The 27,497-nt window shown below is 32.3% G+C and overlaps 1 protein-coding gene and 1 non-coding gene across 2 annotated transcripts; both read right to left on the bottom strand.

Annotated features, from left to right (window-relative positions):
- Positions 1-6,465: 6,465 nt before the first annotated feature.
- Positions 6,466-8,290, bottom strand: LOC112024017 (uncharacterized). The gene is made up of 2 exons (XR_010624384.1): positions 7,121-8,290; positions 6,466-6,984 (listed from the first exon to the last, which is right to left on the bottom strand). It is a non-coding gene; the product is annotated as an uncharacterized LOC112024017 (transcript).
- Positions 8,291-9,050: 760 nt separating this feature from the next.
- LOC136061223 (disease resistance protein UNI-like) lies at positions 9,051-15,498 on the bottom strand. The gene is made up of 2 exons (XM_065761987.1): positions 15,336-15,498; positions 9,051-10,268 (listed from the first exon to the last, which is right to left on the bottom strand). The coding sequence occupies exon 2, from the start codon at positions 10,256-10,258 to the stop codon at positions 9,074-9,076; it is 1,185 nt and encodes a 394-aa protein (XP_065618059.1). The 5' UTR covers positions 10,259-10,268; positions 15,336-15,498; the 3' UTR covers positions 9,051-9,073.
- Between the last annotated feature and the right edge of the window lie 11,999 nt (positions 15,499-27,497).

Here is a 27,497-nt window from a genome sequence, read left to right as displayed (position 1 = left end):
TTGAAATATATCTAACAACCACTTTCTCAAAAACAAAACTTTTCAAAGTCCCCACTTACGTCATGTATTCCAAATTCTACTCTATTAAAATATCAATTTCTCTAATAGTTTTTCTTTCTTCACACAATACAACTACTATCCATTCTCTTCTTTCATAGTTGGAAATGTTAAGAAATGATAAAAAATTGAAATACATAGCAACAGTGCTTGTGTATATTTGCACAAATATTGTAATAAAAATGCATTTTGTACAATGGGTGTATAAGTTAATTTGTGTGAAGGAGAAGACTCGGCAATCATCATCATGGACCCACATCACTCACACGTGCTTGTGGAGGCTTAAAGCTCAAAGACGTGTACCTGCAATAGGCATTTACACGTAAGAGTAATTTAAACTAATGTGAACCTAAACTTCAATAGCTCCATATATAATAAACTTGAGCTACAAAAGAACAAATTTATAATAAAAAACCAAATGTTCCAACCATTTACCCAAGTGAAAACTTGCAAAAACTACTCGTGTAAAGAAAATTAGCAAAAACCATTTGTGAAGTTAAAAGATAACTACATCAGATCAAAACATATTCACAATGTGAAATTAATCATTTAGTCATGTTCATGACATTCAGGAACTAATAAGTATTTGTAGTCCGATTCACACGACTACCATACACTGGTTGAAAATACTTGAAATAACATTCTGCTGAAGTTAACAATAAAAAGCCATCCTCCCTATAACCATTGCTCATCATGATAGATAACTTGCAATCATCGTATTCCAGATACCATATCTCTTTCAGACATTTCATCGAACAGTCAGGTGCCTTAGGCATAAAAAATTATATAATTTAAATAAATTACAAACTATGGAGATATTGCTGATCTAAAGATTCAAAGCGCCATTGGCCCTGCATCAAACATGTCAGCGTTGTAAAGGAAAAAACTAATATATGATGGCAGAAAGATTACATGACCTTATTTCAGGTTATTATGTTTCGCAAGTAAGAGAACAATACCTATCTTTTTCAAGTCCAGTCATTCATTATTAATACCTCCGCACTGTTGTGAAGATAAGTAGATAACCATTTAAATTATATATGTGTGTGTGTGTTATAATATTGGTTAGTTTTTATTTAAGCTTAATCTCTACGTTCAAGTAAGCTAATGATGAAATGATATATCATTCTCTTTGTGCTTAAATCTGCTGCAAGTATATTGTCATGTTCAGTGGGATAATCAAAACCACGTTCTGTAATCTATAAAATAAAAAGATTTACATTACGTTATTAGTGTATAACCGAACTCGCTGAGCCACTAATTCAAACTCAAGTATCTTCACATCATGACATCTTTGGTCTAGAATGAACCAAAAAATAAAGGAAAGAAAATTTTTAAGGTAACGGGCATGAAAAGCAAAGGGCCTTTTTTTTTTCTTCTTCTTTTAAGCAAGCTAACGATGAAATGATATATCAGTCTTTGTGAAATACTGTTACTCGTCCATAACTGAACTCACTGAGCCACTAATTCAAACACAAATAGCTTCATAGTATCAAGCAAGATATTTTTGGTCCAGTATAAACCCCCCCAAAAAAGGGTAATGGCCATGAAAAACAAATGCCTTATTTATTATAATTATTTTTCTACGATGATTTACGCATCAACTTAGTGTTGGGTCCCAAATTATATTATCACAAATATTAGCAATCCAAAATAACAATCACACACAGGAACACAAAATTTACGTGAAAAACTCTCTCTTTGAAGGGAAAAACTACGAGATAAACTTCAAATAATTTCATTATTGTCAAATCAATTACAATAATTCTTGTGTATGTCTCACGGTTAAAAAAAAATTTCTCTTGTTTTTCTTTACTCTCTCACACACACACACTAATTATCTCTTTCAAAGACAGCAACACTTTGTTCTCTCCTTTTTATTTTCTTCTCTACGCATAGCTCTCTCTTGGCTGTCTTTTTTTTTTTTTTTTTTTTTTTTTTTTTTTTTTTTTTTTTTTTTTTTTTTTTTTTTTTTTTTTTTTTTTCTATAAGCGGCTTCCTCTTGGAAGCTCTCTTTTCTTTTTATTTCTTGTGCGACTTCCTCTTTCTTTGCTCTTGTACATACTCTCTTTGTGTTTTCTCGAAGGCGGCAGTACCTTACTCTCTCATTCCTCTTGCATTCCTCCCAATCGAAAATCCATCTTCTCTCTCTTGGTTTCACGCTTTATTTTCCCTCTCCCCATAGGGAGAACTCTTGGGCCAAATCCATCAAATTCTTTGTAACATTTTCTATTTATAAGACTCTTTTGTTATTCCCTCTTGGACTAAGAATACATTACCTCTTTCACAAGGAATCTATTTCCTCTTGGACTAGGAATACATTACCTCTTTAATAAGGAATAGACTTCCTTCCACACCAAGAAATAGTCTTTTCTTCTATAACAAGGAAACCTAATTGTCTTTCCAAGTCACAATTGGAATTTAAGGCAATTTCTTAACAATCTCCACCTTGACTCAAATTCCATCAATTGTCCTCAACTACCTTCTTTCCTCTTAGGATAGCTCCACCTTAATCAAGTAGTCCTCTTTTCCTCTTGGAATAGCTCCACCTTAATCAAAGCAATCTCTTCTCTTCCATCTTAATTCACACAAAGAGTCATCCACTAAATCAACCAAGCTCTAATACGACTATTGGTCTTTCTTTCACAACATTGTGCGCAACTGATCTTGTTAGAGTTAACCGTTTGCGTTGGCCAAATATGTTTGCTTGAACTTCAATAGAGTCCTCAATTATGAAGGAGGGAGGCTATAGGTTTTGGAATTTCCTTATAAGCTTATAGTGTTTCTTTAAAAGTTGATGCCGAATTTTTTGCATACTATGATGGAACAATCAAAATAAAATCTAAATGTTAGAACTCTGTGTCTTTTCTGTAATGAGGAAGAAACATTGGATAATTTGTTTACTTTCCAAGTGGAAAATTTGGAACCAAGATCCATCAATGCTTGGATTTGTTGTTAGCTTGCGAGTGAATTGATTAATCAAGGGGTGACATTTTTTGTGATTTTTCTAGCTACGTTATGATCCGTCTGAAAATGTAGAAGCAGCTGCTATGGAGGATGAAGCTACTACTGCTGTCAAAGTACTAATCTCCAATAAATTTTGTGTTTCTGAGTGCAGGTAAACAAATACAAGAGAGAGAAATGGTTTTTCATATAAGCAGAGCTGCATGTGAGTTTAGGATGTGTCTTGGTTGACAGCTCAATATACTGGTGGATGACTGTAAGCGAAGGAGTGGTAAAAATGGAAAGAAGCAAGTTTTGTTGGCAAAAACAATGATGACAAGAGGATGATGGCAGAGGGCTGGTCCCCATAGTTGAGACAGTGACAAGCAAAACTGTTCTTATTTATCTCACAATTAGAGAGGCTTTGTTGATATTCCATCCGCAGGGGTTTCAAGAATTAATGGGTGGTGCAAAACCAGGCAGCATTTCACTAGTCAGTCCACGAAAAAGTTCAATATAATATAATATTTTAAATTTTTTTTTATAAATATGAAAATTAAAAATTGTGGTAGTTATTATTTGAAATTTATTATAATTGTATTTGTGTATAGAATTATATATTCTAGCATTATAATATATTTATTATGATTTTTTTTTTTTTGGTTATGAAATTATAAAGTTTAATATTTTAAAAAATGATGTACCAAGATTTTAATGGATGGCTTAAATATAGAATAAAATTTAAATACAAAATTTTAAAAAACTATATTAAAATAATTACGGGAAAAATTATGAGCCTAAAAAACTGACAATAGTATGAGACCAGCTAAGAAGTCGCAAACAGTCAAATTTATATAGATTATAGATTTTTTTTTTTTTTTTTTACAAAATTTGCCAATCTTACTGTTCTTCTCTATATACTATATAGTATATACAGTCGTATAGACTAAGAATGTTAAGACAAAAGCTCCAAACGACAGGTCATGTTAAATTATATTTTTTTCCTGTGCTGCAAGTCATGTTATAACCTTTAGAGTTCATCACTAAGCTACAAGTCGTTTAGCATAAATTCAAAAGTCGTCAAGTCGTTAATTTGTTTAAAATTCTGTTAAAGATGACTAGTTTTCCGTTTTAGAGTTTGTTACATTTCAGTTTTGGTTTCCCGCCTTTTCTTTTCGGCTTGTGTCTGTATAAGTATAAATACCAAAGGTCATTTCTGTAATTAAGTATGGAATGCATTTTACAATTTCTCATATAGAAAATATCTCCGTGTTTTTCATTTACCTTTCCATATTTTGCTTCCACTGCTCTGCGCTATACGGTTTTCTTTTCAGTAAAAAGTATACTTGTCTATCATTTTTTTTTCAAACAAAAGAGAAAGGACTAAAAGTTTGAAGCCAAGAGAATTACTATTTAGTAAGCTTAAAAACACCAAGTAATCTTGGTCTGCGGCAACATTAATTACGCAGTAGTGCCACAATTTTAAAGAATAACAAGACACTCTTTTAAGTCCTAACCAATTACATGAGGTGTTACATATTCCCAATTTCCCATCTGCTTCTAGTTATGGTTCACCTCTATGGGATTTAAAAACTTGGTAATAGCTCAAGAAATACAGTTTGTCTGGAAACTGGATCGAGTTGTAGAGACAAAGGCTTGAGAGTTTAGAAGAGAGTTACGGTTGAAAGGATGTATTACCTTTGAACTATGAGCACATCAATCATTAGTGAGCTAATGTAGCTTTAAGACTCTACCAATAACACTATTTGGCAGAACAAAGTGCAGGTGGGTATATCATGCAATTAAATGGATAATACAAACAAACAAGCCTTAGATTCTAACATCTCTCATCCAAGACATTGATAAGTTGTTTTGTAGAAGAACCCTGAAGTGAACTATATATATAATTATATATCAACCATATTAGATCAAGACAAGCTCATGGGTGTCTTTCAAAGCCACTGTGACACAAGACTCATAGAGAATTACTTCATGTTCAAAAACAATTCTAGCCTAAAAGATAACATTTAACAAGTGATTTAAAACTTTAGTCGAAAGTGGGTTTAATTTTATAAACATTTAAAATTCAATAAATTAATTTGGACACAGAAAAGAAAAGAAAATTCAAACATTATACAAATGAATGAAGTAACTTGCACACAATGCATCATTTCAAAGCTAATGATTGGGGTAAAAATCTCAGGCTGGTTCAGCTCTAACCATTGCAGCTTTGGTCTTCATGGGGAAGCTAGCTAGGCTGGTTTACAAACAAGGCTTCCTTCATCATAAGAAAGCTTCTTCTTTTTTGGAAATAGTCTCAATTATCAAAGATAATACAAATCTATTTATCAGAATACAGCAAATTGAGGTGTCTCTAATCAAAAGAACAGCCGATGCAGCTGTTAAGGGAAGAAGCGGTAAATGGGAAGGAGCAAGTTTTGTTGGCAAGAACAGAGAAGGCAAGAGGAGGATGCTGGATGCTATAGTTGGACAGTGACAAAAAAAAAAAAAAAACTGTAGTTATTTGTCTCACAATTAGAGAGCCTTTGTTGATATTCCATCTGCAGAAATTTCAAGAATGGGTGGTGCAAAACCAAGCAGATTGATGGATGCACTTTGCATTCACCAAATACAAAATGCACGCGTGTAGATTATATTATACAATTAAAGGGAAAAATAAAACAAACAAGCTTTAGAGTCTAATATCTCTCATCCATGATTTTGATCAGTTGTTATGTAGAAAAACTTAAAGTGACAGACATATAGCAGCCAGATTTGATCAAGACAATCTCATTGGTGTCTTTTAAGTCTGTTGTGTCACAGAATTTACCTATGTATAAGGCAAAGCCTTGTACTGTATTTTACATAGTTTAATACAGTCTTTAAGACTTTAACATCATGTTCAAAAACAATTTTAGCCTAAATTGTATGATAACGATAACATTTAACAAGTAATTTAAAACTTAATAGTTTAGAGTGGGGTTTTATAGAAACTTGAAATTCAATGAAATAAGTTGGACCCATAAAAGAAGGGAATATTAATAGAGGAATGGAGAAATAAAAATTATCAACTTGATGATGTAGTTTGCACACATGACACGAAGCAGCATTTCAAAGTCAATCGTTGGGGCAAAATTGCAGGTTGGTTCAGCTCTAGCCATTGCAGCTTCAGTTTGCAGAGAGGGAGCTAGATAGTCTAGTTTCCAAACAAGGCTTTCTTAATCATAAAAATGCTTCTTATTTTTGGAAAATGGTTCCAATTATTGAAGATATCAAGTATCTGATTATGAATACTGCGAGTCTCTAATCAAAATGTAACAAAAAGTTCAGAGAAGAGGATGTGTCATATGCCCATGCGGTTGGGTTAATTTGCACACTCTGTCTTTCTAGTTCACAACATATATCTAAGGATGCCCTTCTTGATTCACCTTTGAGGTAAAAGAATTTAGAGAAAAGTCAATCGAATAAAACAGAAACAGACAATGTTTGAATCCTTGCACAATTACCAAACAATTTAACATGGAGTATCAAATATTACAGAAGATCACACCACTTAGTCTAAAAGACGAACTCATGTTCATAAATCATAACCCAAAATATTTCAAATAATAAGAAATTAACAACCAATAAAACAAGAATCACACAGAAAAACAGTTTGAGAGTCAAGTTCTCGTTGCAGGCCTACACCGCAAAATTATTTCACAAGCTGCCTCAACTTGGTGACATTCTATATATCAAACCAAACAGGAAAATAAACCACTTGTGAAAACAATTTTTTTTGGAAAAATAATTGAAAAGGATGAGCATATATGTCTCTGGTCGGACTTAGAAAGGAAAGGTCATGTAAATTTGCCCCGTACATTGAGTATGAGATTTCATTGCTGATTGCTAGGTGGCTCTTCGTGTGAATCTGCTCCGTCCATTGAGATCTCATCGCTAATTGGCTCTTCATCTGAATCTGATTCGTACCATGAGATTACAGAGCTAGGTGGTCCAAATGGGGCATAAAAGGAAACGAGATTAGAAAGAAAGCAAGGAGTATTATAAGTAGATAAGGAATAAATTGAATCGCCCTAATAAAAGATAAACCAAAGATATAAAAGTGAAAAGAGAGTCATACATAAGAAATTCATCCATTCATCGAACTCATTCCAGAGGGGTTCAAGGGCATTCTTAGTAGCATGATTGTCCCATTCCAGCAACTCCCACCATTCTTTCTGTGTTATAATCCGTAATGAAGAAGGTGGAGAAGATAGTTGTTCATCCCGCAGAGAAAGAGGTAATCTCTTAAGCTTTGGACACTTTACTATCTCAATGTTTTGTAGAGAATCACAAACTATTGCATTACTGCTACTGCAGATGGTCTCCAGTCTCGGTATGTCACATAATACCAACTCCCTCAATCGGGGGAATATGGTGGTGTCCTTTCCTTCCTCCTCTATTTCTTCTTCAACTTCATCCGATGCTGCACCTATTATTTCCTCTAATCTCTCACAGTGTCCGACTTTAATCTCTTCCAGGTTGGCCAGGTTTTGCAGCAAGCCTGGCGTGAAGAGCTCCTTTATATTCGGACACCCGACAATTAAAAATTGTTTGAGATAAGAAAAGGTGACAGGTGGGATGTCTAGTGGTGATGCAACTTTCTCTTCCCTAAACAGTACTTGTAACTTACCCAAACTTTTGAGCTGAAGGCTTTGAAGAGGGAAGGTGTAAGAATAAGAAAGAACGTCTTCTATTTCGTCACACCACCCAACAGAAATAGACTCCAGTTCTCTTGCGCATTCCAAATATGAAGCATCAGATGAACTTCTTAAATTGTCACATTTGTAAATCTTTAGGGTTTGAGCGTCTTTTGGGAGCAGACTTACATCGCAATTGTATAATATTACACATTTACCCTTACTTTCCCAATATACATCGTCTATTTTGGCCGTCATCTCTCTCGCTATAAATTGGTAATGGCTAAGTCGTCCCTCCCTCAAGGATCCCACGTATTTATTGAAGTCATCAGCACCACAAAATGCTCCTTTAAAACACTCTAATTTCAAGCTTACTATCTCCTCTACATTCAATTTTCCACAATTAAATTTGAGAACTTGGAGTTGAGAAAGTTTGGATAAAATCCCAGATGGAATCTCCGGTATTTTGGTATCGAGATTGAGGTATCTCAAATTGACCAACATTTCCAAACCATGAGGTATTTCTTTTATACGTGACCATTCAAGATCCAACTTCCTTAATGCCGTAAGCTTTGCTAATGAAGGAAGACGATATAAATTGTAACAAGAAATAAGCCTTAATGTAGCAAGATTCTCCAGATCAGAGATTGAATTTGGCAAAGATGTAATCCGACTGTTATATATAAGAAGAACTTTGAGTCCACGCAAATGCACAAAAAAAAGGATTTTCAATCCTTCCACAAAATAAATAATCGTGTAGAAGCAAGGTTGAAAGTTTAGGACAACATGGTGATATATTAGGAAAGTTTAGCCTGTCCCTCACGTCCATCAAACAAACCTTTTCAAGATCCTTTCCCCATCTTTCTTCATGCCGCATAAAATCTGTCACTCTATCGCCAGCTGCTCCCACGAACTTAGGACCTGCAATCTCGAGGGCCATGTCTCTTATTAGATCATGCAGTTTCACATTACGGTTAATCCCAGTTTCTAATAAGCAAGCCCTTTCAAGTTTATTCAACATAGTATGGCCCCTATCAGACTCTGCTTGCCTGCTCTCCATCCGTTCTATTATTCCCTCATCAATTAAATCCTCAATCAATTCATCTCTTTCAAACTCATGGTCTTCACAAAATAGTGCACAATACAATAGACAATGTTGAAGGTCCTCATCTTTTAAGCGTTCGTAACTAAATCGAAGGATCTCAAATATTGCAGCAGCATCTACATTTTTGGGCCCCTTTTTTGGGAGTCCAAATCTTCTATCCCACTTTTCCTGCTCCACTCTATACTCCACCAATAAATACTTGCCACGTGATACTATTAATTAATAACTGTAGGACTAATAAGTCAATAATGATAATATTTAATTAATTAGGTGAACATATGGTAAGTATTTATTGGTGGAGTATAGAGTGGAACAGAAAAAGTGGGACAGAAGATTTGAACTCCTTTTTTGGTGTCCTCAACTCATTCAATGCATTCCTCCATTCTGAAACGTCAATTACATTTTTTAAGCTTCCCGCTATTGTGACGATTGCAAGAGGTAAACGAGCACATTCTTTGACAACCTCCTTCACAATTGGTTCTATATCTTGAGTATTTAAAACATCACGACCCACTTTATCCAAAAACAAATTCCACGATTCTTTTTCTGAAAGAAGCTCCATTTTAATATTCACACAATCCATACGATTACAAACTTCCAAACTTCGAGTTGTCAATAGTAATCTGCATCCATTTGTTGGAGTGGGCTCTGGGATCCCTACATCCTCAAGATGAAATGCTTCCCACATATCATCTAGGATTAACACATACCTCTTCCAATTTTTCAATTCATTGTTTAGCTTGCCTGCCCTTGTAGTTTCGTCCTCAGAGTCTGTGAGATCTAGTTTCAACTTGCGTGCAATGTCCTCTTGTAGTTTGAAAACACTTGATGACTTTGATACTGTAACCCAAATTATATTATCAAACTTGTCTCTCTCTTTTGATAGATCATTATTGATTTGCTTCATGACTGTCGTTTTACCAATGCCTCCCATGCCATAAACAGCAATCCTCCTAAAATTTTCATCCAATAAGTGTTCCCGAACCCTTTCAATTGTTCTTTCGGTTGTACTTTGTCCTACAAATGTTGTAGTCGGCAATTCTTCTCCATGGCTTACAGGTGGATCAACTACCAAACTATCTCTGAAACCACCTCTTTGATAAAGTTCTTTCACCTCTTGTATCTTCTGGCATGCAAGTTTTCCCATATGCATACGTGGGAAATACTTCCAGATCCCTCTGCCACCTTCTTCTTCAATAGTTTGTATCTCCCCGTTAATTGTTTCTACCTCTTGGAGCCAAAGTTCAACTTCTCTCTTTGGTCTCTTTCTTGGAAAAAGTTCAGACTTCATTTTTTCTTCTACGTCTATCTTCTGACCTTCTAGTTCTTCCCATTTTCTCTTGAGATTATTCACATGATCACCAGCGCTGCTATGATAATTGTATAATTTGCCAATTCCATCCCAAATCTTTTTTCCAAGTTCAAGAACTTGGTTTAGTTTTTCTGGTTCAAGAAATTGGGCTAACTTCTCCATTCGTAAGTCTCTGCATAAGGTTCTATATCAGAATTCTCTTCAATTAACCTTTTCAATTCTACCTCATCTGTTTCTCAAAAAAAAAAGAAAAAAAAAAAGGTTCTGCCTCGTCAAAATCAAAACTTTGCATTTTTTTTCAATGAAATACTATAATTAATTGTCATCATATATTAATGGGATAACTGCATTGATTTTCATGAATTAATTATCTAAACAAGGTGCACTAATTATTTATATAAAAGGAATTTATATAGTTATTTTAAAATTTTTATATAAGAACACTTATTATTAAAAAAAAAATTTAGAATATTACAATCTAATTTCCAAGCAACGAATCGTAGTCCTCTCAAAAAAAAAAAAAAGCAACGAATCGTAGTACCTTGGAAGGCTCAAGACAAGATTCTATAGTTGCTAGTAGGAGCATCGTATGTACTGTAATAACCTTCTAGTTTTCTTATTAGGGATTGCCTTAAAGTGTTTATTGTTTAAAGTTTTCACTTCTCTGTGTGTGTTTCTATTGTTTTGATTGTATTTACATTGTGACTTGAATCTTGATTAATTAACTGCCTAGATTAAGTTGTGAATCAATTAATTAAAATTGGTAGTTAAGCCAATTAGAGGTCTAAGCGTAACTTTCAATTGATATTAGAACTATAGGTTCACTCGTGTAGGTCTAATCTTCTTCTATAATCCTTAACCTCTGTTTGTCATGGATAAACTCAAGTTTCATACACTCATAATACTCACGATTGTGTTGATTTGGTTTAAGACAATTCTAATGGCGATCTTAAATTGTTTGTAATAAGCATTTTAGTTAACTGATAAAGTTTAAAAAATATTCTAATAGGGCAAAACTTAGGTACAGTACCTTATGTACAGTACCTTAGGTACCCTTTTTAAATTGCAAACACCTGTCCAGTTAAATGACTCAGTTAACGGAAGTTAACACTTAATACATTTTTTTTTCACCGTCTCTTTCAGATCTCCCACAATCAAACTTCTCACAGATGCGTTGAACCCATTATTAGAAAACCCAGGAGAAAAGAAAACCATCGATCCTCTTCGACTTTTCACACTCAAAGAAGGAGAAATTTGGCTTAAGTGAAGTTTCAAAAAGAATATCACTGAAACATCCTAGCATTCTTTAGAGGGAAAATCTGGTGCAAAGAATGAGTTCAAGTGTAAATACAAGGAATAAGGGAGATGAACAGGTCAACCTCATAAACCAACATTCATTCACCACGTGAACCAAGAATACAACCAGATCTGGCTTTGCATCATAATGAAAATAATGGGATTAATGGAGAAGATTGCCCTTTGTCAGTGGCGACTCCAGAAATTTTTTTCAGGGTATTCCTTAATGAAGCATAATTTTTTCCAGTAGCGGTTCTAGGAATTTTTCCTAAATGTATTATTGTTTAGTTGTTTCATTAATTTTTTTTGTCTTTTATAAACTATAATTTGTTATATTATTATTTCATTAATTATAAAATTATTAATTGTTTTTTTTATAGCTTTTTTTTTTGAAGTAGAACAAATAAATTTTTATTTATTTATTTGAGGGTGTTACTAATATTGATCAAGGGTGTTCCTAATTTTTTTTTAAAGGGTAAACAAATAAAAAAATTTAATTATTATATATAAATTTTTTTTTTTTTTCAGTTCAGGGTGTTCCTGGGAACACCCTGAGTTCAACGTGGCGTCGCCACTGCCCTTTGTCCTTCTTTGCTTGATTTCGTTGAGAAAATTGGGGGTTTGAGTGTGAGAAGTCAAATACTGTTGAAGGATTGTCAATTTAAAGAAACCATTGGATTCTTCTAAGATTGTGCAGGGAAAATCTGAGTTTTGTTGTCGATGTGATGCTTACAAGCCACCCACTTCGCCATTATTTGCTTGGTTTTGCTAGAACTCAGAGAGTTTGGGTTTGAGAAGCATAATGGTCATGGGGTTCTTTTGAGTTCTGGCTTTTGAGATTGTGCGTGAGAAGTTTCTAGTTTGAGAAGTTACAGATTTTCTCATCGAAAGAGAGAGTGAAAAAAAAGTAAAAAGAAAAAAAGAAAAAGAAAAAGAAAGACAGCGTTAAACTTCCGTTAACTTTTCGTTAACTGAGTCATTTAACTAGACAGGTGTTTGCAATTTAAAAAGGGTACCTAAAATACTGTACATTACTGTACCTAAGTTTTGCCCATTCTAATAAATCCTTAAGTCTATGGGTGAAATTTGATAAATCAAATAAATAGGCTTGATGAAGTAATTAATTCTCAAAAGCCCAAGTTCCAAATATACTAGACTCCTTTGTCACGTCCACCTCAAAGTTGTCCACTGATAAATACAAAATTGTGTTTGTATCCCTAAACTGATAGTAGTGAGGACAGAGGTTAATTTGGCCTATTAATGATCTACCTTTGCATAAACTCCACTATCAAAGGTATGTTGGTCAAAAAGTCTCCATTTGATAAAATCGAGAGTGGTGTAGAATATTCAAATTTTTAATCCTTTATAAAAAATGTTATGAAATTTTAAATGATTTAGGATTAAATCTTACTGTATTTCGTATTATTGGATGGCAAAATATTTTAGCTAATTTAATTTTGAATGTTANGTTTTTTTTTTTTTTTTTCAAAATTGTTTATGGGCTAAAGAATGGGCTGGGTTTTTCTTTTTTGAGTGTTTTTTTTTTTGAAGTAGAACAAATAAATTTTTATTTATTTATTTGAGGGTGTTACTAATATTGATCAAGGGTGTTCCTAATTTTTTTTTAAAGGGTAAACAAATAAAAAAAATTTAATTATTATATATAAATTTTTTTTTTTTTTCAGTTCAGGGTGTTCCTGGGAACACCCTGAGTTCAACGTGGCGTCGCCACTGCCCTTTGTCCTTCTTTGCTTGATTTCGTTGAGAAAATTGGGGGTTTGAGTGTGAGAAGTCAAATACTGTTGAAGGATTGTCAATTTAAAGAAACCATTGGATTCTTCTAAGATTGTGCAGGGAAAATCTGAGTTCTGTTGTCGATGTGATGCTTACAAGCCACCCACTTCGCCATTATTTGCTTGGTTTTGCTAGAACTCAGAGAGTTTGGGTTTGAGAAGCATAATGGTCATGGGGTTCTTTTGAGTTCTGGCTTTTGAGATTGTGCGTGAGAAGTTTCTAGTTTGAGAAGTTACAGATTTTCTCATCGAAAGAGAGAGTGAAAAAAAAGTAAAAAGAAAAAAAGAAAAAGAAAAAGAAAGACAGCGTTAAACTTCCGTTAACTTTTCGTTAACTGAGTCATTTAACTAGACAGGTGTTTGCAATTTAAAAAGGGTACCTAAAATACTGTACATTACTGTACCTAAGTTTTGCCCATTCTAATAAATCCTTAAGTCTATGGGTGAAATTTGATAAATCAAATAAATAGGCTTGATGAAGTAATTAATTCTCAAAAGCCCAAGTTCCAAATATACTAGACTCCTTTGTCACGTCCACCTCAAAGTTGTCCACTGATAAATACAAAATTGTGTTTGTATCCCTAAACTGATAGTAGTGAGGACAGAGGTTAATTTGGCCTATTAATGATCTACCTTTGCATAAACTCCACTATCAAAGGTATGTTGGTCAAAAAGTCTCCATTTGATAAAATCGAGAGTGGTGTAGAATATTCAAATTTTTAATCCTTTATAAAAAATGTTATGAAATTTTAAATGATTTAGGATTAAATCTTACTGTATTTCGTATTATTGGATGGCAAAATATTTTAGCTAATTTAATTTTGAATGTTATTATAAATTTATATTATGAAACCATTGAAAATGAGTATTACAAAAGTGAAAATTTGAAAAATTAAATTGAATATTAAAAAAAAAAAGCATTTGAATATGCATGTAGCAAGCAGAGGTGTTCACTGTCTAGTCTAGTCTAGTTATTTCATTTTTTGGGACCAAACCGGTCTGTTCAGTCCCATAAAAGCTTAGACCAGGCCTAACTAGACAAATGATCAATCTCAAACCGTCCTAGACAGTCCGGTCCGGATTTCGATCCTGGGCCTGCACTTTGGACTTTGAATATTTTGGTTTTTTGCAAATAATTTTGGTCTAACTGATTCAAAAAAATCAAAATATAAGTTCAATTGTATTAAAATAAAATGAGAGGAGAGAATGGGAGAGTTAGATTATTAGTTTTTAATATATAGATATATATATATATATATAATTGTCCTGTTCAATTTGGTTGACCTTATTTTTTTACAAAAATGGGACTAGGAGTGACTGAATTCAACAGACCATACCAAATTTTCAGTCCAATCTGAATGGTTTTTTATTCATTTCTAAGAGTACATGATGAAGCTAGTATTATTTGCTTTACTAAAAATTGATTTTTTTTTTAATCGGTTAAGATTACGCCCCCTATTATAATTGGGAAAAAAAAAATCATTGATTTTGTCGTATAAAGTGGCCTGAAATTTTTTTTTTTTTTTTATGAGAGCAAATGTAAAAAAAAAAAATTATTATTATTATTATTCCTTATTTAATAGTAGCGTATATATTTTAAATTTCTTTTTGTAAACCAGTCACAATTTATGATTTCAATCAAATATCAATAATGAGAACAATAAGTATTAGTTCTATTATTAATTAATTGTTAGTATTTGTTTTTTAAAATCTCAATGATCTCATCATACTTTATATTGTTAAAAATATTAAGGTCTAATCATGATCCAAGTCAATTATCCTAATTCCTAATAGAAGTTCAATGTACTTGTATTGTAAACAAGATAATATCCTAATCCTACTTATAATAACCTTAATTTTAGAGCATGTAAAGGAAGTTTAGAGTTAATCTAGAATTAGTCTAAAGTTCATTGTAAAAAATAAGTTTATAGTATAGATCTAATTGTTAAGGGCTTTTTAACGAAAACATAAATTGTCGGACCAAACCATGTTAATTTTCAATCATAATCCAACATAAATTATTACATGGTAACAAAGCTAATCACATCAATTGTAGCATATATATGAAATCAACTTTCAGTAGGATAAGTGGCAGAGCACAAACTATTAGGAAATCAAATGAGATTAGAAAGAAGTGGGCAGTAGTATACCTGGATTGAAATGGCAATATATACTCGGATACCCGATATTTCTTCAAGATGTTGATTACAGTGGAAAAAAAGCATTAAAGTTACGCCAAGAAGGTAACAACGTGCATCATAAATCTCCCTTTGTAGAAAGAGGAAAGTGATTCAAAACACAAGATTCAAAATGTGAAGCATTTTTTATGATGTATAAAGAAAATGGGAAATTAGCAAGTCAGAGAAATTTCGTAGAACTTTGCTAAGAAAACTCCGTTTATTTTTTCTAAAATATGTGTGGTTAATGGGCTACTTTAAATGTGTCCAAATTGTCCAAGTTTTACTCTTAGCTCTTCGACTTTTTGTCTCGAACCGTTCTCCTCATTAAATGCGTCCAAGTTTCAGCCATTCCTTTTTTTTCACCTTGCCCAACGTGATGTGACAAATATCCAATTTTTTTTTTTTTTGGTAAGCAATATCCAAACTCTTAAAAGTACTTTCAAGTTTCAATAAATATTTACAAATTTTTTAAAGAAAAAAAATTAATACCACCATTTATTTCATAATTTTTTTACTGTAATTGTGACGTGGATAAAGTGTGCTAATAAAAAAATAATGAGTTATATAAATAATAGGCTATTTAATTCATAATTGTGCCAAAAAAATATATAAAATTGTATGCTTTCTTTTAAAAACAATAAATATAATTGAGTAAATAATTATTTAATTTAAATTATTAAATAATTAAAATTTTTATTTTACTTCTATATATATAAAAGCGTCGAATGCGCTAAAGCATTGTAGTTATGGTGCTTTGGTTTCGTCAATTGCATTGTTGCTTTTTTTTTTGTTTTTTTTTTTTTTTTTTGCTACTTTTTTTCCCTTGCTTTTTTTTTGGGGTAATAACGTCCTGCCAACTCTTTATTTTATTTTTTTTTTATATATAAATCTATTAGTTAACACAGTAAATTATCACAATATTTTATAATTGTTGTTATGTTAATTCCTTTTAGGTTAAAATAAAATATCATACTAGAATCATCTACAACTAAAACTAAAGATATTATAAAAAAGAAGTGCTACATCCGCAATATTGTTCATTAGGCCTTTTTCTTTTTTAACAAACTGCAGTACGTCAGTTTTGGTGTTGCTGTTTTTGTCTTTTCTTTTAAATATTTATATTTATATGTACAGTTACACTGAATTAACAAATTCTTACAATATTTTCACAATTATTGACAATTTGCACTATTCATTGGGTTTTTTTCCCCCATAATATGCTGGTTTTGCTTGTGCTTTTAAATATATATGTGCATACACAATTACACTTACGCAACAAATTTTTACAATATTTTCACAATCACGAGATCTTAGTTCCTTATAAATCAAAATAAAATAAAATAAAAAAGAAATATTATATCCACAAAATTTTCACAATAATTTGTAACAAATTTTATGTGGCAAAGTATTTTTGAAGGGAAAAAAAAAAGTGATATTAGTATTGGGTTTAATTTAAAACCAATAACAACTTGTCATTTATAATTTGTTCTAAAAATGTTATGGGTGTAGCATTTCTCTCAAATAAAATAAAATATACTATTCGGATCCTAAAAATAAAAGTATCGTGAAAATGTTTTAATTTTGTTGTATTCTTAGACTTCTTTTTTAGTATATATAGTTAAATTAGGTGAGTCAAAATTTACTGTACGTTTCACGCACAATTTCTTGTATTCTCTTTTTCTTTTTCTTTTTGTTTTTTTTTTAATGCATAATTTAAAACCAGTAATAATTTTTACATAAAATTTGTTGTGAAAATGTTGTCTTAAAGTGTTTATTGTTTAAAGTTTTCACTTCTCATGTGTGTTTCTATTGTTTTGATTGTTTATCTATAATTCTATATAGACATTGTGACTTGAATCTTGATTAATTAACTACCTAGATTAAGTTGTGAAACAATTAATTAAAATTGGTAGTTAAGCCAATTAGAGTTCTAAATGTAACTTTCAATTGATATTAGAAATATAGGTTTACTCGTGTAGGTCTATCTTCCTCTATAATCCTTGACCTTTAGTTGTGATGGATAAACTCAAGTGTCATACACTCAGTGTGGGTTTGGATTGCGCTCAATGTTGCGGCGCGTTTTCTCCTTTGCGTTTTCCCTTTTTTTTTTTTTTGGGGGCCTGCTTTTGCTGACTTTGTGGACAAAAAAATACTGTTCATGACAGTGCGTGTACTGTTCATGCACTGTTCACGCAATATTTAATATTAAAAGTAGGTCCCACAGTACTTTTCATATATTTAAAATTATTTGCTACGGTGTTTTTAGCAACAATTAGTTTTTAGCAACTTTCAGCAACAATAAGTGCTATCTAAACGGACCCTCACTACTCACGATTGTGTTGATTTGGTTTAAGACAATTCTAATGGCGATCTTAAATTGTTTGTAATAAGCATTTTAGGGAACTGAAAAAATTAAGAAATATTCTAACAAATCCTTAAATCTAGGGTGAAATTTGATAAATCAAATAAATAGGCTTGATGAAGTAATTAATTCTCAAAAGCCAAGTTCCAAATATACTAGACTCCTTTGTCACGTCCACCTCAAAGTCGTCCACTGATAAATACAAAATTGTGTTTGTATCCCTAAACTGATAGTAGTGAGGACAGAGGTTAATTTGGCCTATTAATGATCTACCTTCGCATAAACTCTACTATCAAAGGTATGTTGGTCAAAAGTCTCCATTTGATAAAATCGAGAGTGGTGTTAGAATATTCAAATTTTTACTCCTTTATAAAAATGTTATGAAATTTTTAAATGATTAGGATAAATTTTTTGTATTTTTTTTTTTTTTTTTTTTTTTTTTTTTTTTTTTTGGGTTTAAAGTTGCTTCAAGTTTTCAAAACAGTGAGTTTTTCTTTTTCATAATTTTTTTTAATAATAGAATTTCGGCTTGATTCAAAGCCGGTTTCGGCCTAATTCAGCCCGTTTCGGCGTGAACTGACCCGGTTTGGCATGAATCCTCAAAAAAAAAAAAAAAAAAAAAAGACACAGCACGAACACACGATCTACAGAATTGACCACCACCCGTGTTGGGTGCGGGTGCAGCAGCCCTGGAGCTGTACCCATGATTCATAGATAAATAGTAGATTGGTTGAGTTATTATTAATGAACAAAAAAGTAGTTTTAGTGATAGGTTCAAATTAAGAATTCTATAAGCATATAAATAATAATTGTTGTAATGTTGCATCCATAGTTGTCAGTATCATACGATACATATCGTATCGTGTATAAAAAGTTCTGTTTCATATCGGCGTATCGTAAGTGTTTATTAATCGTATGGTACAGTGTATGTATCGAATGAATTAGTATAGTGTCGTAAAATTGTACGCATTGTACAATACATAGACAAATGTTTTAAAATGAGATTTTTTTGCTAAAATTTGTACTTTTATTTGAATCTAATAAGTTGTTAGACTTGTTTTTAACACAAAATTGTTAGTTTACTTAATTTAGCCTACTAAAATAACATATTCATAAGTTTTTTTTCCTCTCTCCTACAATTGGACTACATAGTACACACTTACCCTTCACTTTAATATTTACAAATTTATTTTATATACTATGAATAAAGTATGAATTGACAATATAAATTATTTATTTTTATCATTATTGTTATAAGTCCAAGAAACTAGAATGCCAAAAAAAAATTATAAAAAAATTATTAAAATAAAAAATACAAGAAGAGATAGTAAATGTTAATGACAAATGACGATAAAGAAAATTTTAATGAAGAAATAAGTTTGCAAAATTATAAACATGATGATAGCATTGACTTAGATGAGGTTGATTAGGGAATATGATGAAAATAAATTATTATTTTTTGGTCATTTGTATTATATTATTACTTTTGAATTTAAATAATTTGAATGTGTGTGTTATAAACACATGCTAGTTTGATTTATTTAGTTAGTTTGTTAAATATTATTATATAAGTGATGAATGACTTAGTCGTTAGTTGAATATATTCAAAACTTATAATGAACATACCCTTTATATATGTATATTTATAATTTTTTATAAATTTTATTAAGTGTTTGTGTATTTTACGATACACGATATGATATGATACATTATACAGAAAAATTAAAAATTAATTCACGATATGATTCATATTTTGACAACTATGGTTGCATTTAGTTAGTTAGTTGGTTAGCTAGTTACAATTCCAAGCATATTAATCACATTTAACACATGCTGAAATTATTAATGCATATGGGAAATAATAGGACTATTAGGATAAGGCCATGTAAGTTAATAGAATAGTTTTACGGTTCTATAAATAACAACTTGGAATCACATTTTCATCATTGAAGAATAAACCAACTCATTGCTTAGTGCATTAGTGTATCTCTCTCTCTCACTCTTAATCTCTTTCTTTCTCTATGGAGGGTGACTACCTCGAATTAAGTCAATTCTCTTACAATTCCTACCAATCTCCATTAGGAACATTTAAATTGAAATGAGTTATATTGCTAGATATAACTGTGGTAGACGAAAGAGCTACAGTGTAAATAGGCACAACTAGGTTGATCTTCCATCTTAGGTGACCTTGCATAAGGATCTATTCATCAACTTTTGTGTAAGCAGGGATGTATGTTAAGATGGTTTGGTTTTTATCAGGAGACTCCCTTTATTAATAAGGAAGTTGTCTCCATCATAAAAGAGGGCTTAGAAATCAAAACTCATACGATTTGTCTGTGAATTGAATTCTCAGTCCATAGAGGATGGAGCATAATCAAGTTGTTACTATGTCAGTTTATTATTATTATTATTATTATTATTATTATTATTATCATCATCATCATCATCATCATCATCATCATTACTAGTCTCGGACCCTGCGCGTTGCGCATGATAATATTTTTAGAATAGTCTCATTAATATATATATTTTTCAATTTAGAATAATTTAATAAATAGTAATGTCATTCATAATCATATTTTCATTTATTATAGCAACAATCAAATGTAACACATATAATTTTTGTCGTGCCAAAATCAAAACAATATAATTTTTCTCAAGAATTAAAAAAGTAAGTTAGTGAAAATATTAATATTTTGATAAAAATTATTTATAATATGTTGTGTTTCATCAAAAAGTATATAAAATTGGAAATTATTTTTTTAGTTTTAAACAAACTTTCTCAAACCCAATTTTTTCTACCATACAATAAAAAAACATCGAGAAACGTAACTGTTGGGACTCAGTTTAGAAAGGTTCCCCAACAATACATTTTTAGAGAGTGGATCGAAGGTTTAGGCCCTAACAGACTAGCAACGGAATACAAGCCCGCCTTCTTCCATTGAAGGGGAGTGAGCCCAGTTTACAACTAAGGGTAGCTCCTCGGCACTCGTCCGAGGAGATCCCTCTCCCTGAAACTAACATGACCTCTAAGTCCTTCTATGTCATTCTCATGAATGATCCCCAAAAAATCCCCCCCTAATTGCTTTGCTCGCCTTTCTTATATAGTTCTCTTCCTCCTATCCCCTTCTTCCTTCTGTTGATCATCCATTGGCCTTACCTCTGACCGTCCGTCCCACATAGGTCTTATCTGTGCTCAAGTGGCTCACCATTATCAATGTTGCCCTGTCAAGGGGTTACATCCCCATTAATGCGGCCAGGGGGGTTAGGTGAGCGCATTCAATGCAGAGGTGATAGCCTGCCTAAGGCTTGCTCCTTCGCAGTGCTCCTGTCACCGACGCGTGGCACTGGGCCCTTTCCTACTCGTATATTCAAGGAGTCTCCTTTGGTGGGGTGGTGCTCGTGTTCTTTCGAGGTCTCGGACGCCCGAGGACGTGGCCATCCTCGGATAAGTTCCTCGGAGATTGATCCTCGCACTCTCATCCACGGACCCCTTATGCGTTCTCGGCATGGGCCCTTGGGCCTGGCTTGGAGTGGGCCAAGGCCACTTGTTTTTCTGGCCCCACAATAACTAAAAATATTAATAAAACTCATCAAAACTATAATTTAAAATAAAAAAGAAAGGAAAAAAAAATTAAAAGATTGTAACCATTTTTCCTTAAAAAAAAACAAAAGAGTACAATTCCAAAGGGGAAAAAGTAGAGAAATTTTTTTGAAAACAGAAGAAGTCTTGTGTTAATGCTATCTTAATCTAATCTAACTTCTAATCTAATATGTGAAAAATAAATAGATAAATAAATAATTTTAAACACGAAATTGATTTTTTTTTCTTAAAAATATCAAAGAATACACTAATAAGATACGGAGAATGAAGAATAACACAAAATATTTGTAAACACTTAAAACAATTACTCAAGCATCTAAGAACATCATATAAAAAATACATAACAATTTACTACTAATTTTTTAAACAAAATATTTTTAAATAGTGAAAGGAAATGCACAAAGACCATTGTTGTCAAATGAACTAACTATTCTTCATTAGCTTGTACAAACTATCTTGTACCTTTCCAAATAAGCTAAAACCTGACAACTACACAAAATATAACATATTATAATATGATTTTTTTTTTTTCCAAATTAGATGAACAACAAACACCATTCATTAAAAGTATTTTAGTGTTGTAAATAAAATGATAAAAAAAATATTTGCATCAAAGAACACATATGAATTAGTCAATAATAGGACAATGAGGGTACAAACTTGTAGTTGGAGATCCTCCTATGGACAGCTATCAGGTTTTATCTTTTTTTACCATAAATGATTAAGACTTGTGAATACATTTTTTATAGACACGTTTTTAAAAAAATATTTTTTATTTTTCATTGATTTCATTTTTCAGTTATAAACAATCAAAAGTAAAATTCTAAAAAACATCAATCTAAGGTATAAATGCAAGAAAAATAATAATAATAAATCCAACAAAAAATGAAAAAAAAAAAATTTTGAGAGACAGAGAAAGATAGCCCTTTTTGTATAGAAAAAATTTGCATAGAACAGAAGAGGGTGACAAATTTATAGTAAGATGGTGATATTAAGAAGAGTCAAAATAAAAGAAGATAAAATGACAAAATAATATTTAAATTTAAAGCCATTCAGGAGGAGTATATGTAGACAACACTTTTTTTTCCCATTGATTTATTATTTAGTTATAACTTTAAAATTAAAGTAGATGAATATGTAAAGTTAAAATCGCCTAAAATGAATTTGTAAAGTCAAAATTTTTAGATAGCTAATATTGTAAAAAAATAAATTTAAAAAATAAATATGAAAAAAAACTAATGATGTGGCAGATGAGGTAGCTTAATAGGAGCATGACAACAATAAATATTATGCTTCAACTTATATATATATATATATAGATTATTATTATTATTATTATTATTATTATTATTATTATTTAACTCACTAATTAATTTTTATTGGAGGCAAACTTGGAAACTCTTTCAAACGATATGAGATCTTGCCAGTCCCTTTGTGATTTTTCTTTTAACACTTGATATCATGCCTGAAAAAGTGGTAAAAGCTTTTAAATATTTCTCACCATTTTGTATATTCCATCAACTTTAGAAGTTTCTATTATAACAGTATGGTTATTGTCATCATCGTGTTCTGGTTTTTTGTTGGTCTCGGTTCTCAATCACTAGCTTAGTCCATTAAATTTTATCTAATGGTACTTATCCAACTCGAAATAAAATCCACTCTCATTTAAATTCTTTACTTCTCTTTGATTTTTAGGCAAATGTGAAGATAAATGTGAGATATGCTGCATTTATTTGATTTTGTTGTTTATGTAGATTTTTTTAAGGCTTTTTTTTTTTTTTAATACCATTTATCTCACATCTGGATTAAACTTAGAGGAAATTGGAGGATTTAAGTGAGGAAGAAGTGTTCGGGGTTAGAGAAAAGGTTTTCTGTTGAGAGAGAAGTGAAAAAGAAATCTGATTTACACTCCATATATAAATAGAAATTGCAGCTCAATGGATTGAAGTATCTGTCGAGCACTAATTCTCGATAGATTTGAATCTGTCGAGGATTTGTTGATGGCAAAAACACTTCAATGGATCGAGATTTTGTCGAGAATCTATCGGCTAAACAGAAAGTTTCTCGATGGATTGAGAAGTTGTCGAGAAGCTATCGAGACAAATTCCAGAAAGCTCGATGGATCGAGATAGCGCTAACTTCTGTCGAGAAAAGAAGAAATAGGGGCTTGATAGAAGACAATCTATCGAGGAAAAACACATAGAGATGAATGCAACAAGCAAGCTACTCAAACATAGATCTAATCAACATTTTAAGTTCTCAAAACATCTGTCAAAAAAAAAAATGGAAAGCATTCAAGATCCAAAACACACACACACATACACTAAACAAGTCTAACCAATTTTATATTTCAAAAACAAGTTTAGATAGTTTAGTGAGTATACATTAACACATGTATTCTTTGTGATGGCCAAATCACATTGTACCTGCACATGTATCAAAATTACCAAAGAATTTGCGTGTTGTGTGTGAAAACATGGCAAGAGTACATAAGGGGCTGTTTGGATTTGTTGTTTTCCATCACCCATAACTCTGTTTCCATCACCTGTAACTCAAAACTAGTGGGTCCCATGGCTGAAGGGTTTGTTTGGATTTGTTTTCAATTTTTGTTTTCGTCACTCAATTCTCTGATTTTTGAGTGATGAGTTATGGAAACTCAAAACACATTTTAGGTGTTTTCAAGTTATGAAAACAGAGTGATGGTGGCATTTTTGTAAATATATTCATATGGTGGGCCCTGTTTTCTGCGTCCTGTCTTTTCCTTGCCAACTCCAATGATTACCAACGACTCTCTCCTCTACCAAACCATCTCTTTTTCTTTTTTTTTCCTCTTCCTCTTCTCTTCCCATGCCACTCTCTTCTCTCCATACCCATCTGCCATTAACACAACACATTACTCTCATAGGTCCAGTCTGCCACTCAAGCTGAAGCTCAAGTCTTCCTTCTGCTCTATCCCTGTCTCTGTCTCGGCAGTGGGTCTTGTGGTTTTGGGTTATGGGTTATCATGTCGGTGGCATAGACATGGTTTTGGGTTGGGTATCTATGGGCTTATGTCTGTATGTTTAAGAGAGTTTGTATTTGTTGTTTTTGGCTATGGGTAAGAGGAAAAAAAAATCTGAAATTTGGAGTGGGAAAGAGAGAAAATATGGGCTATGGGTAAGAGAGGAAAAAAAGAAAAGAGATTTGGAGTGGGGAACAGAGCAAATTTGGGCTGTGGGTAAGGCAAAATAATATGAGATTTGGAGTGGTGAAGTCAAAAATATGCTCTGTGCAAAAAAAAAAAAAAAAAAAAAAAAAAAAAAATTTTTTTTTTTTTTTTTTTTTTTTTTTTTTTTTTTTTTTTTTTTGGGTCTTTGTGGAGTAAAGAGTTGTTGCTCAGTTGCTCTGGAATTTTTATGTGGGTACTGGGTATTGTGCTCAGTTTCATTCTAATATGATTTGTGCATTGTAATATGATATGTGTGTCCACTTACTTGCTTTCCTTGGCTTTATATAGCCACCTAATGATCTCTGCTGGGCAATTAATTCCAAGCAAAAATATACTATTCTTTCATGACCATTTTCCTAAGAAATTGGTAGTGAAGAACTTGTTGTTTGGTTTTGGGGTAAGTGTAGTAAAGAAGGGTGGGTAGGGGATCTGGTGCATTGGTAGTATATGTCAGGTGTAGGTCCCAATTTTTTGAGTTTTTGGAGTTGAAAACAGAACCGGGTTTAGGTGCCAAACTGGCTTTGGAGATATTTGGTGATTTTTGAGTGATAAAAAATGAGTTATGGAATGATGAGTGATGAGTGATGATATTTGAGTAAGGAGTGATGAGTGATGGTTTTTTTTAAAACCAAACAGCCCCTAAATGTCTCACATTATGACGATTTGAGATATGAGAAAATCAAATACACTCACACACAATCATAACTGCTTGATGGAAGACGATTACCTTCAAGGTACATCCTATAACTCCCACATCTCCTAGAAACACGCTTGCAACTATAATTAAAAGCATTTTGATTCTTTTTGCTTTTGTTTTTCTTTGCATATTTTCTTTTTGAGCATATCATGTATGGGCATATAAGAGGGAGAAAAGAAATACCCAATTATGTAAGCTTAAACATCACAAATTTGCTATGTCAAAGCATACGAATGTTATTCATGATTGGAAGGCTTTAGTGGTGAGATGGTTATTTATGCATTTCTCTTAAGATTTTTTAGTCATCCCCGTCAAAAAGAGTGATATGAGTGTTAAATATAAAAGATTACTTAATCGTACTCATCACAAATACAAGCCACAAAACTCACTTGCTTAGTTGTGCATTGAGATGCTCATCTAAGCTACAAAAGATACAAATTTTAGAAAATTTTGTTTCAATGGCCATCCAAAGTACACAAATACCAATATACACAAAACACACATTGTTTTGTGTTTTTCTGATTTTTTTAATTTTTTTTTTAATTTTTATAAAAAACAAAATAAAGCAAAACTGAAAATAAACAAACAAAAACATGTTAAACAAAGCAAAGCATAAAAACTAAATGCAAATGCATGTGGAATGAGGAGAAGGGGAGAGATCACTCCATGGAGATTACACCAATGTTTTGGCGTAGAAATTCAAACCGTTTGCTATCAACAGGCTTAGTGAACAAATCATGCTTCTGATCATCAATATGGATGAACTCAAGAGTGAGTGTGCCATCTTCAACAAGCTCCCGAATGAAGTGGTGTCGAATCTCTATATATTTTGTTCGAGAATGTTAAGCAGGATTTTTAGAGATGTTAATAGCATTGGTATTGTAACAATAGATGGTAAGATGTTCTTGACAAATACTATAATCAAAGAGGAGTTTTTGCATCCACAGAAGTTGGGTGCAACAGCTACTGGCAACAAGGTATTTAGCCTCAGTAGTAAGGATGGCAATTTTTCCTTGCCCCACTTAACCCGCCCCTCCCTGCTTTGCCCCGCGCGGGTTTTCCCCACCCCGCAAAGGTGGTGGGGTGGGGATAGGGTAAGATTTTAGCCTTGCACCACGGGACAAGTCGGGGATGAGTTTAGACCACCCTGTCCCGCCCCACGTTCTCAAGAGTTATAATTATAAATTTTTCATACTTTAAAATTCTACTATTTAAACACACATATCAATATGAGCTTATTTTATTCTTCCCAATGTAGTTTTTTGCTTTTATTTAGTCATGTGTTATAGTATGAGATTTATTTTATTTTTATTTTATTTTTTATGATTGTCTTGTTAAACACTTGGATATATTATTTAATTATTTCTAAAAATTTATTTGATTTGATGGGATAAATTTAGTTGTAATTTCAAGTATATTTTTATTAATGAAATAGGTTTCATTAAAAAAAAAAAAAAGGTACTAGTTGTAGGGAAAATTAACAAAAGTAGTAGAGTTTTATGGGGTGGGACGGGGTTTCATGGGGCCCCAGGGGGTGAGGACAAGCCAAGAAAATTTCCCCTGTCATGCAGGGCGGGGCAGGAATGAGACAAGACAAAATCTTACAGGGTGGGGATGAAGACCCATCCTTTGGACCCGCCCCGCTCTATTGCCATCCCTACTCAGCAGTGGATAAAGAGATGGAGTTCTGTTTCTTACTCATCCAAGAAACAATATTATTACCCATATAACAACAACCCCCTGAAGTACTTTTTCTATCATCAACATTCCCAGCCTAGTCTTGATGTCGCGGAAGCCTGAAGAAGAGCACACACGATGCTCTCTTGATGAAACAGAAATTAAACTGTTAGTCTCTGGTAGTAAACCTCGAATCCATGAGGGGTTTTCCTGAATCCACAAGGAGATAAAAACTGGAATCCACCAGAAGATAAAATTGACAAAATGTCTGTGTTTATTGATAATAGTCTATTTTGCCTCTGACGGCTACAAAACATATAAGTACTAAGAAAAAAAACGTTTAAAACCCTAATTCGCGCTAATTAAGCGATTAGGGGACAAAATTACCGAATTTTACCAAAAATGGCAAAATTGAGTTAACTGCAGAATCATAAACTACTGACCTTAAGGGTCATCCCAAAACAGACGGGACCTTATTCTGACTTTTAAACTAAAAGTTATTAAGGAAAAACAAATATTACTATAAATAGCAAAAACACTGTTATCGGGGCCTTAATGAAGGAATTCGCCTAAATTTTGGCGAC

The sequence above is a fragment of the Quercus suber genome, unplaced genomic scaffold (genome assembly GCF_002906115.3).
Source record: "Quercus suber isolate HL8 unplaced genomic scaffold, Cork oak 2.0 scaffold_19, whole genome shotgun sequence".
NCBI lineage: Eukaryota > Viridiplantae > Streptophyta > Magnoliopsida > Fagales > Fagaceae > Quercus > Quercus suber.
The sequence above is the reverse complement of the archived record's forward strand: the minus strand, read 5'-3'. Positions and strand labels throughout refer to the sequence as shown.